Source organism: Carassius auratus, chromosome 15 (assembly GCF_003368295.1).
Source record: "Carassius auratus strain Wakin chromosome 15, ASM336829v1, whole genome shotgun sequence".
In the NCBI taxonomy this organism is placed as follows: domain Eukaryota; kingdom Metazoa; phylum Chordata; class Actinopteri; order Cypriniformes; family Cyprinidae; genus Carassius; species Carassius auratus.
The window spans coordinates 8,087,992-8,100,171 of NC_039257.1; the positions used below are offsets into that span (position 1 = coordinate 8,087,992).

The 12,180-nt window shown below is 39.1% G+C and overlaps 1 protein-coding gene across 1 annotated transcript; it reads right to left on the reverse strand.

Moving 5' to 3' along the window:
- Window positions 1-4,983: 4,983 nt before the first annotated feature.
- LOC113114940 (chymotrypsin-like protease CTRL-1) lies at window positions 4,984-8,450 on the reverse strand. Its single transcript, XM_026282063.1, has 7 exons — window positions 8,343-8,450; window positions 8,129-8,229; window positions 7,959-8,038; window positions 7,766-7,847; window positions 5,593-5,773; window positions 5,376-5,506; window positions 4,984-5,288 (listed from the first exon to the last, which is right to left on the reverse strand). Exons 1-7 carry the CDS (start codon window positions 8,395-8,397, stop codon window positions 5,127-5,129), a joined length of 792 nt encoding a protein of 263 aa, XP_026137848.1. The 5' UTR covers window positions 8,398-8,450; the 3' UTR covers window positions 4,984-5,126.
- Window positions 8,451-12,180: the final 3,730 nt, after the last annotated feature.

Consider the following 12,180-nt stretch of genomic DNA (forward strand, 5'->3'; position numbering starts at 1 on the left):
TATCAGTTTCAGTTTTAATTTTAGTACTTTAACTTCAACTTATTTTAGTTAGTTGCAAGTAAACAGTAAAAAAAAAGGTTTTCATCTGATATTTAATTTATTTCAGTTAACAAATTTAGAAATTATAATATATATATATATATATATAGCTTTCATAATAAATAGCTTTTGTTTTTCTGTTTAATAATGTCATAGGTTACTTTTTAGTAAAACTCCAAAATGCTTTTCTTAAAATCTCTTAAAAGCTTGTGCATCTGAAAAATGTTACAAAGTCACCAAGTTTAAGTAGGCTAATAGACAGTCAGCAGAAAGAGGCATTATAACTCATTCAGTCAAATTAAACATAATAGAAAAGCTAATAAAAGTGCAAACCTGAAGCAATCAGAATTATTCATCATAGCATAAGAGAATGCTTTGTACCTGGCTTTAGCAAAAAAAATTACTCACTGACCCCTCATTTACACTGAACATGTGTGCGGCGCATTACGGCTGCGACAAGGTTTTATTCCGTCCTCCACGCGGTGTCAACTCACACCGGGAGCATATTAGAAGCGGAGCGACTGACTGCACAGGGTGTTTATTTTGAAATTGACAGGGATTGTGACTTTTATTTTGTATTTCAGGTGCGACTTGGACGCGCGTCAGTCAAAAATAGACTAGGCGCCTATATTTAGCGAAGCGGCGCCGGTCTAAACAAGCATTGACTAGAACGGGCGCGATCAGCTCCGGTAGCCGTGTCGCAGCCATAATGCGAGGCACACGTGTTCAGGTGTAAATGAGGGGTTACTGTCTATGGGTCTCATTCATGAAACACGAGCAGAACGAATTTTTGTGTAAATCGCGTGTAAAGTGGTTCTGGCGTACATTTTCGGATTCATAAAAACGTTGGTATTTTCCAAATGTTAGTTGGTACGAAATAAATCCTGCTCCCAGCCATGCATAAATAGTGCATTTAACGTCTGAACGTTTTGCTCATTAATACGGCTGCATTTTAATTCATAATCGGGTACATATTTACACAGCATTTTGAAAAAATTATTATATATAGTAATTACATACGGTTTTTCTTTTCACTTCTGGCATTGTTCGATTAACAGATGAAACTCCATTAACATCGTCTGTAATATGCTGCCATCTTCCTTTTTTTTAGGACCTGATACGCCACTATATACGCTTGAAAATAAAACGTGGCATTTTGAATTAACTTCGGATAAAAAAAAACTTCAATTCTGCAGCTGAGAAATTTTAATTTTTCATTCGCTTTTGAGAAGACATGTTGAAATCCTTCATTTGGTGTCATAATATGATGCTCATATATAGTTGTCAGTTGGATTTAATGGGCGGGATTTATGGTAATTGAGAATGAGCGTCCCATTTACGACTGATTGAAATTCATTAACACACACACACATTTCACTATCACATCTGACGTTTACAAAGTTTTTGTGAATCAGGAGAAGAGTTTTCGGGAAGTTCTTTTTACGCGCAAATCACTCACATATTTACTTGTATATTTACGAATGTTTCATGAATGAGACCCAAAGAGTTAAAAACATTTAAACTTTTCATAGAGCCGCTGCAAAGCGGGTCATGTGACAAGAACTAACCAATCAGCTTCATCCTTTCCCGTAACAACATTGAAAGCTCAGCCAAGATGAAGAAACAGCCAGGCTCCCATTCATAGTAAATGGATAACTATATTGTGTGACGGAATACCATGGCAAGTGCTTTTAAGCACTTCGTCTTGGCGCAGTAATATCTTCACTAGAGGGAGCGGGGGCCGGTTAGAGGATTTTTCACGAGTGAAGATATTACTGCGCTAAGACGAAGTGCTTACAAGCACTTGCCATGGTATTCCGCCATACAATATAGTTATCCATTTTACACACTTAGAAAAGCACAAAGTTTTGTTTTGTGTTACCGTCCTAGGTCGAGTTACACTACGCAAATAACTGTATTTAAATAGGGAAAATGTGGAGGTGTTTGGTAGCTTCTCTGCTTGGCCCATATTGAATGAATGGGCTAAGCTAAGTGCTATCAAAGTGTCACTGCGCACCAAAGCGATTGAGTGCACGCACTGAGACGAGAGAGGTATGTATCAACTCGACTTAGTTAAGGGAAAAACATAGTTTAATATGAAAACATGGTGGAGTATCCCTTTAAAACAAAACAGATTGTACCAAGGTTTTACGACCCAGGCCTCTGTAGCTCTCTCCGATGGCCACCGGAGGGCACCTTCACCTGAGTACTGACATTCTCATTGACTACATTACCCAGCAGCCCCGTACGTCTGACTCATCACCACCAGGTGGTCCTCATTCCACACCCTATATAAACTGTAGCCAAACACTCACTCATTACGAAGTCTTGTTTCACCCATCTTGCAATTCTGAGTGTTTATCCCTGTCTGCATTTCCGTGTATTACCTTGACCTGTTCTGATACTGCCGATCCTCTGCCGCCTGCCTTACTGACCCTCTGCTTCGTCTATGACCTGTCTACTGCCCAGACAGCAAGCAGTCGGCCCAGATCTGGCCCACATTTGGCCCGCATGGATTTCACACGGGCCAGATGTGGGGCAGTTCTGGGCCAAAATTGCTTAATGTCTGGGTATCTGCCACCTGCCCCGATTCAAGTCTGGTAAGCGACCTTGATATTGACTGTCTCTGATATCCCTGATGCTGTTGTCTGAACCCTGCCTGTTATCACTACGAGCTCTTAATAAACATTGCACATGGATCCAAATGTCTCTGACTCGTCATTACACAAGGGTATTCAATGCTAAACAGGAACATAGTGTGTGAATAATGCAGGAAGACATGGTGTGGTGAGTGGGGCGGGGCCAAGAGGCGTGGGAACGAGGAGTGAGGCCAGGTGTAGTGATTGTAGATGAGCTGCACCTGAGCCCCACCGCTGGTATGGAGTCCCACGTAGGAGATGGAAGGATATAAAACTGGAGCGACTATAGTGAAGGACGAGAGAGGACCAGGCCTGGGACATTATTTTATGTGTTTTCTTTTTATTTGTGCGCGTCAGTCGCTGTGAGGGGCTGACACGCTGTTTTGTATTTATTTTGAATATTAAAATTATGTTTTGATTGTGCGCTGGTTCCCGCCTCCTTCTTCCCGATGTATATGGAGTTTTAATATTATTACAGTGGTGCCGAAACCCGGGAGAAGGAGGGATGCGCTGCTGAAGATCCCTCGCCGCTGTGGTGAATCTGCGGTGCCCTCGAGCTGGCGAAGTATGTGCCACCATGGACGCTGGAGCGAGTTGCCGGGGACGGGCGAGCTCGCTGCCGGCCGCCCACGATATGGAGGGGCGGCTGCCGTCCGTGAGGGAGCGGAGGAGTCGGCGCCGTTCGCCAGGGGGCCGGAGCCTGCCGCCTCCGTGATGGAATCCAGAGGGGCAGGGAATGGGGGACTCCTGCCGCTGCCCAAAATCAGAGGAGCCGTCGCCGTCCACCGGGCGGCGGAGGAGTGTCGTGCCGTCCGCCGAGGGCCGTCCAGTGCCACCGCCGGGCAACGCGGAGGAGATCACCCAGCCGGTGGAGGGCCGAGCTGCAGTGCGTCTGGGAACCGGAATTTTTTATTTTTTTTCTCTCTCCCCTCTCTCGTCTCTGTCGCTCCTCCTTCCATCTCCTTTTCTCTCGCCTCGTCTGTCCTACCCCCAGGTTCCCGCAGGTCCCCGTGAGCGGTCCCCCCCCGGAGGGAGGGGGGGGGGAGTAGAGCGCAGTCTCGAGGGTACCCCCCGGCCTGCGGGGTGCGATTGGGGTATGTGGCGAGTGGGGCGGGGCCGAGAGGCGTGGGAACGAGGAGTGAGGCCAGGTGTAGTGATTGGAGATGAGGACATTATTTTATGTGTTTGCCTTTTATTTGTGTTTTGTGTTTATTTTGAATATTAAAGTTTCATTTTGATTGTGCGCCGGTTCCCGCCTCCTTCTTCCCGATGATTAGGAAGTCTTTAGTGTTACATATGGGTAAACCGTAAAATAGATCACAATCCAGCTCAGTTCAGATCTCTTTAAATAGTGACAAAGGTTACGGTGGCAAGGAACCAAAATTTAAAAAACCTCATCCAGACAGAAAGTATAAGGACATTAATATGATTTTTTTGGTTGTTTTATGATAAGCTGTACAGGTCTTCTAGTCTCTTTTTTACCTAGAATGCTGTCTCACTCTTTTGACACAGGCAGCTAACCACCTTCATTATTTGCCTACTGGAGAAGCGAGAAGACATAGGAGTTAACACAACACAAGAGTCTTTAATCATCCAGGAGGTAAACATTGTCTAACAAAAAACTCTGGAAAAGAATAAGGCTGAAATTCCTGTAATAATATTCAATGTTTTTTGAATGCTGTATAGCATGGACAAAATGTTCATGTTGGATAACTGGTGGTGTTTCTTGACACTCAAAAGCATTTTGACAGGAAAGAGTGGCCCTATTTCTTCTGGATTTTAGACTAATTTAACCTTTCTAACAATCTTAAAATATGGGTAATGCTGCTCTACACGTAACTGCAAGCCTCTGTCATGTATTTGCTCCAGTTATTGAGCCCTTGAGCTTTCCAAATACAGAATATTCAAATCTTTAATAAATTCAGAAGCTTTTCAATTGACATTTTAAAGACCTGTGTTAAGTGTAAAATGTCATAAAGGAAATCTCTCTTGACCTTGACCCACTGGTGTGTACTTTAGGGATTCATATAACACCTGGAGTTCATCTTAGATCCTGCTGCTCAAAATGTATTTACTTCCAGACACTGCATATTTCAGCAGTGGGTTTCTGAAAAACCATCAACAAGACAAAATGGACTAAGATTGTATTGAACATTATTCAATTTGAAGTCTTGAGTTTTTTCCTGAAAAACTAGCTATTTCAGTTTTACTGTGAATTTGGCACCCTTTTCTCTCCCACTTTGGAATTTAAGTTGAATGTTGAAGGATGGACTGCATGGCATCAAAGCTTTTTTTTTGTGCATTTTATTTAACTCATCTCATTTATTGAAAGGTTTTCATTATCTGTACAGCTGAAACAGAATGAACTCATTCACTGACCCAAACCCACAAACAAAAAGACCACCAACAGGGAATCAAAGACAGAAAGTAAATATTCAGACTATTGATCTAGTTGGAAGAAATAGTCCTGTCAATCCAAGAGCGCAGCTGGGAGATGTTGGTGTAGACTGCAGGCAAACGTGGGTCGCAAGTGTTTCTTTCCCGAGACACAGAGCCCACCAGAGTCCAGACCCCTGAAGTCTCACACACCAGAGGACCACCAGTATCACCCTACAGAAAATATACATTTGAGACTCATAATTTTCAGAAGCAACATTAATATGGTAATGTACTTCTTCTTGATCTGTCTTCATATACCTGGCAAGATGAGGAACCAGAGGCTCCAGCACAGATCATGGCATCAGTGATTCTGTTCTGACCCCAAGTCTGCCTGCACACAGCCAGACTTATGATGGGTGTGACTGTTTGCTGCAGAATCAGAGGGCTTGCTAAAAGATAGATGAAATCATGACACATTGCATTGCAGAGTAAACATATGTGTTGTTATTCTCTTTTTGTTTCATAGCTGACTTACTTGTGTGTGCAGTCTGGCCCCAGCCAGTGGTGAAGCAGCGGGTTCCAGGCACGATGCTGGCGTTTGATGGAGCCAGGCATACAGGAGAGATACGAGGAGTGAATGTGACTGGAGACGACAGTTTCAGCAGAGCAATGTCATTGTTGAAGATTGTTCTGTTGAAGTGCGAATGCCTGATGACCTGCATATACAAACAAGACGGATAATCAGTTAGTTGTAAGGATGGAATGATACCACTTTTTCAACTACTTGCTGATACCGATACTTTTATTTTTGGTACTTGCCGATAAAGAGACCAATATTTTTCTTGCATTTGTACATTTTTTCAATATTGGGAACAGAAACCAAAAGAGTATGCATAATGTTAGCTGGTAAACTTCATTTATTAAAAAGATTCAGTCAAACCTAAATTTATTCAGACACCTTCAACCTTTCTCACATTATCACAGTTTATTCTCTATAGTTTAGAAGATGGTTATAAAATATGACAAGAACTATTTCAGAACAAATACAGCTTGATAATGTTAGATAACTTTTATACAAAGGTATGTTATGGATTACAGTGAGCCAAAAATAATTCAGACAGTCGTTAGTATGACAGTATTTACACAACTATCAATACTTAGTCATGCAAACCTTAGCCTTAATGGCTGCCTATAGTCTCCTGGCCATTTTGCTATCCTCACTTAATGTAAATGAACTTTAGTGTCCTGCACCCACTAGTAAAAAAAAAAAAAAAATTCTGAAATTATATCTGGTATCTGAATATTTTCTTGGTTTGACTTTTTATACTAAGGTTTTTGTTCACACTTAATTATGCCCATTAAAATTATATTTACAAGTTTTTGTTACTTTCGCTCTTTGGTTCATCATCTTTAATTTAATAGCATTAGAGCTGCTCCATTGCAGCGACTTAGTCCTGTAATGAAGTGCTCTGCTTTAATAATGCAGGGAACCACTCGTTATAAATCTCCATACTGTGATATTTTCACAAACAGAAGTTGCGTTTTTTTTTTTTTACTGAAACAATCTGAACCGTGCTGCGATTTATATTCCAAAATTACTCATATAATACAGAAACACTCAAGCAAGCAAAACGCGCACAGCGTAAATATATTTGCACTGGTGCAGAATGAGAAGAAGAAGGACAGTACAGCTGAGTGCATTTCACACTGGCTGCTAGATCCATTTTCGCTAGAAAGTTGTGTATTCCTAAGGTTGACAATTATTATTTTTATAGTGAATGTCCCTATAAATGGTTGTATTTTAATGATACAGTTTTAATCCAAATGATGTTTGTTTTAAGTTACTGAAAATGAAAGATCACACAACAGAAGTGCACGCGCTCTCTAATAACTCCACTAACAGACTAAGCTGTCTGATGTTGTTGTCGGTGTTTCATTGTCTGAATATGGCATTTATCACACGCTGTGTGCTATCATTGTTTGGTATCAAGACATTTTAAGGAGTATGAGTACGAGTACATGAGTTCAGTATCAAGCCGATACCGATACTGATATCGAAAGCGTCCCTAGTTAGTAGTGAGAGCTGACATTTTAGAAGGTAAATAAAAATGTAAGCATTTACTTATACCCTGCATTTTTAGAATGTGGTTTGTATGTTTTCCATCCTGTACTAAAATTTATATTTGTAAAAATGTGTTGATTTTGTTTGTTAAATGTAAATATATTTCGGCAGGTTTTAGGAATACAATCACGTACATTTTATACCTCAAAACTTCAGGTAGAAAGAGACATGTTGACTGATAGTTTTACCAATTTCCACACTTTTCCACTGTAATATTGAGTTCACTGATTAAAAAATACAACTGTTTAACCCTTTGAATTATGTCTGTTAAATCACAAACGAGAAACATGTGAGTTCAATTGAACAATAACAGACATACAATCTAAAATAAAGGTTAAAATAATTTTGCAACCTTTTATAAAATTACAGGACATAATCCTATTACTAAAATATTTACAATAAATATATATTTTTGTAGTGTAATGATGACGAAGTTGTTATTATTATGTTTAAAAAACAGTAAAAATGATTTCTGGCTGTATTTCATATGTAATTAATATTATCCAGAACAAAAGCAATATCACTTGGTCTCTTTTCTTTTCAGATTTAACATATCTGATCCACTGAGATCATAAAATAGTGTTACCTTGGAAACTATCTCTATCTGGATGGGTTCATCATTGGAGTCACGATTATGTTCTCCAAGAATGACACGGTCAGAGTTGACCCTAAAAAGAGAGATAAAAATAAAATGAATAGATTAAAAGACCGAAATAATCCAGACAGAGTATTTATTAATCATTGCTGAATGTGATGTTTGTCAGATTGAAGAATCTTACATGACAGCGCATTGGGCAGAAGTGAGAACCCAGTTCTCGTTGATCAAGGATCCTCCGCAGAAGTGGAAACCATTGGCTCTCTGATTAAAAGGTAAAAGCATTGTAAACATGAAATGTACTCTTAAAACAAAGCAGACACATGTGTTTTTTAAAAAAAACAAATGAGTTACCTGAAGAGAGACCTGCCAGGGCCAAGAACCAGAGATGGCATTCTGTCCGTTCACAATCCTGCTGCCGATCGTCTGCGGTTTAATCGCAGGGACTCCACAACCTGTTATTACAGAATGTCATACATTACTCATGAGTCAGGAAGCTCTTAAATTATCTTTTTGCATTTTCAATATTCGTTCATCTTTATTCTTGCAAAATAAATGAGACACTTACCCAGAGCAGATGCCACCAGGGCAAGACAGGTGATGGAGAAGATGGTGAAGGTCATGATGTAAATGAGTGTGTGATGTATCTCACTGATGTATCTGTAGGTGCTCTCTCTTGCTTTTATATCATTTCCAGCAGCTGATCAATCTGTGACATGATGGAAGTCCACCCCATCAGCTCCAGTGAGCTCAAAACTTTAGATCTGTTATTGATGAAGACAGTTTTTATCTCAATTCTCCAGAGCTTATGTTTTGTGTGCAAAGATGAAAATTCTCCATTGTTTGACCTCATGAAGGGCTTTAAGTCTCTTTTAAGTTTCCTTGAGAAATTTCCTTGATTTCAATTCTCTCTTTGTATGTTATGACGTGTTTTGGATTAGAAGTAGGTTTTGTTTGTTGCTGTGTTGAAATTTCAGTCAATTTATCATGGAAATTAATTCCTTAAGTGTTTTTGCTATACTTGCAGTAAAATAACTGCTTTCCCAATATATTGGGAAATACTTTAACATGCATACAACCTTGGATGGGACTAAAGTTGTGGCACACTATGATTATATCAGTAATGAGAGTTGGGCTAAAGTAAAACTTAGTTCTAATATCAGTTTCTTTAACAACACTTAAGATAAAATTAAGGACAATAAAATGGTCAAACAAGTTCTTTAAAGTAAGAGTGTTACAAAATGGTGTGCTTTTCTGTAACAACTTAAATTTTTTGCTTTACTTTTACTTTATAATACGTTAAACTGATTTTTTTACTAACTGATTTTACTTATACAGTTTTAATTTTTGTTATTTTGAATAAATGCACTTACTCAACTGCTGTTGTTTCAATAAAGACATTTTCTTGCAATATTAGAGTTAGTGGATAGGAATTTCAGTTATATTATTTTTGTTTGTTTTAGCTGTTTTTATAATGTAGACAAAGAGATTACATATGTCTTTGGTATTGATTTATATAATAAAAAGCCTATAATAAATGAGTAAACTAGATGAGGTAAAATACACCATGTGTGTGTCCACGTTCTATTGATTTGTGCTTACTGGAGGAATTGCAATACCTGAAATTCAAAAGAAAATTTCTCAAATGACAGCAATCATTATGGTTATAATTTTGTGGGAAAAAAAATCAGTTTGACCATTTAACAGAATGATGAAAATATGAAATGTTAATTGACCAAAATCTGATTCAAATGCTCATACATATCATTAAATAAACAAAAACAGACTAAAATACTTCAGGTTTTCTTTGAATAAAACTAGACTAAAATACTTCAGGTTTTCTTTGACTAAATTTAGATTTAGGTGAAATGCTATTTCATGCATACTGAGTTTTTTATACTGTTAAAGAGTTGGATTCCCATGCTAAACATGGACTAAGTTTCAAAAATTAAGTTGTACCGGTTTGTCACAAGTTTCGGAAAGTTTTTTTTTCGAGTATGGCTCTGTGTGACGTTAGATGGAGCGGAATTTCCTTATTTGGGTCCTAAGGGCACTTCTCCCGGAAGAGCGCGTGCTCCCTTAGAGCAGAGACATTCACTGATCAGAGCGAGAGCGAAATGTCACAAAAGAAGTGTGTTTTTGGTTGCGAGGGCAAGACAACCCTGCACAGATTACCAAAAAAAAAAAAAAAACATCAAGGGACCAGTGGATGGAGTTTATTTTTACAGAGCATTGACGGAGTTGTGCAAGTGTTTTTGTTTGTTCCCTCCATTTTGAAGATGCTTGTTTTACAAACAACGCCCAGTTTGACGACGGATTTGCATATCGTTTATTTCTTAAGGATGATGCAATCCCAACGAAAAAGGGTCACGATCGTGTGTTGGAACCGCAGGCGGTGAGTAAAACTGCTTCAAATATCTCTGTGTTGTTAACTTAGCTATTGGCGCGTAAGCACATCAAGTAAACCTTGTACACCTTTAAAGAAAAAAAAAAAACGACATAAAGTGGAACTTAGTCATTTCCAAAACCGCTAGGCAAATATATACAGTTTTAGTACATACCACATAGAGACGTGCTGCTGTAGTCGTTGCTGCTGCTGCTCTCGTTCAGTTTCAGCCTCGGGATCTGATTCTGGATCATAAATAAACGGCTGAATCTGACTGTTAGCCATGGTTTGTTTTGGATGATGGTTTTTTTTCCTCACGGTAATGTCACAACTTCCAAACGCTCTCAATGCAAAAGCCTACTCGCGCTCGTGATTCTTTAGGTCTGCCCACACGTCACGCCTCCAGCGGCTCGTGTTTTTCGGAAAAAATTCTATTTTTTTCTTATAAATATAATAAAACTAAAGACTTTTTGGAGATATGAAGGATGCAGTACTACTCTATAGGTACTCAAGATTAACAGGAGATTGAGTGAAAATGAGCATTTCACCCCCCTTTAAAACATGTCAGTGCCTTTTTTTTTATTAAGATGCACACTAGTAATGCTTTTTCATCTAAGGCATATTTATAAAAATGATTTAAATGTCGTAATTAAACTATGGCCTAATCATGGCCTAGGCTAAGCCCTCTCTATGAAACTGGGCTTTAGTTGACTAAAACTTGATTAAAATTAAATAGGTTGGATAAGGATAAGGTTGACTAAATAATTAAATGATAAAAACATAATGTCTGTTTTATTCATACTGGACACCAGAGGGCACCTTCACCTGAGTACTGACATTCTCATTGACTACATTACCCAGCAGCCCCGTACGTCTGACTCATCACCACCAGGTGGTCCTCATTCCACACCCTATATAAACTGTAGACAAACACTCATTACGAAGTCTTGTTTCACCCGTCTTGCAATTCTGAGCGTTTATCCCTGTCTGCCTTTCCGTGTATTACCTTGACCTGTTCTGATACTGCCGATCCTCTGCCGCCTGCCTTACTGACCCTTTGCTTTGCCTTTGACCTGTCTAATGCCCAGACAGCAAGCAGTCGGCCCAGATCTGGCCCACATTTGGGCCGAAATTGCTTAATGTCTTGGTGTCTGCCACCTGCCCCGATTCAAGTCTGGTAACCGACCTTGATATTGACTGCCTCTGATATCCCTGATGCTGTTGTCTGAACCCTGCCTGTTATCACTACGAGTTCTTAATAAACATTGAACCTGGATCCAAATGTCTTTGACTCCTCTTTACACAAGGGTATTCAATTCTAAACAGGAACATATTGTGTGAATAATGCAGGAAGACAAAGGTAAACAGTAAAATAGATCACCATCCAGCTCAGGTTCTTTTTTACCTAGAATGCTGTCTCACTCTTTTGACACAGGCAGCTAACCACCTTCATTATTTGCCTACTGGAGAAGCGAGAAGACATAGGAGTTAACACAACACACGAGTCTTTAATCATCCAGGAGGTAAACATTGTCTAACAAAAAACTCTGGAAAAGAATAAGGCTGAAATTCCTGTAATAATATTCAATGTTTTTTGAATGCTGTATAGCATGGACAAAATGTTCATGTTGGATAACTGGTGGTGTTTCTTGACACTGAGAAGCATTTTGACAGGAAAGAGTGGCCCATTTCTTCTGGATTTTAGACAAATTTAACCTTGCTAACAATCTTAAAATATTGGTAATGCTGCTCTACACGTAACTGCAAGCCTCTGTCATGTATTTGCTCCAGTTATTGAGCCCTTGAGCTTTCCAAAGACAGAATATTCAAATCTTTAATAAATTCAGAAGCTTTTCAATTGACATTTTAAAGAACTGTGTTAAGTGTAAAATTGAAGACGGTACATATTTTAATCATATTATTGGCTGTTCTTAAGTCATTCTTAATGGCATATCTTTATGGATATCTCTCTTAATCTTGACCCACTGGTGTGTACTTTAGGGATTCATATAACATCTGG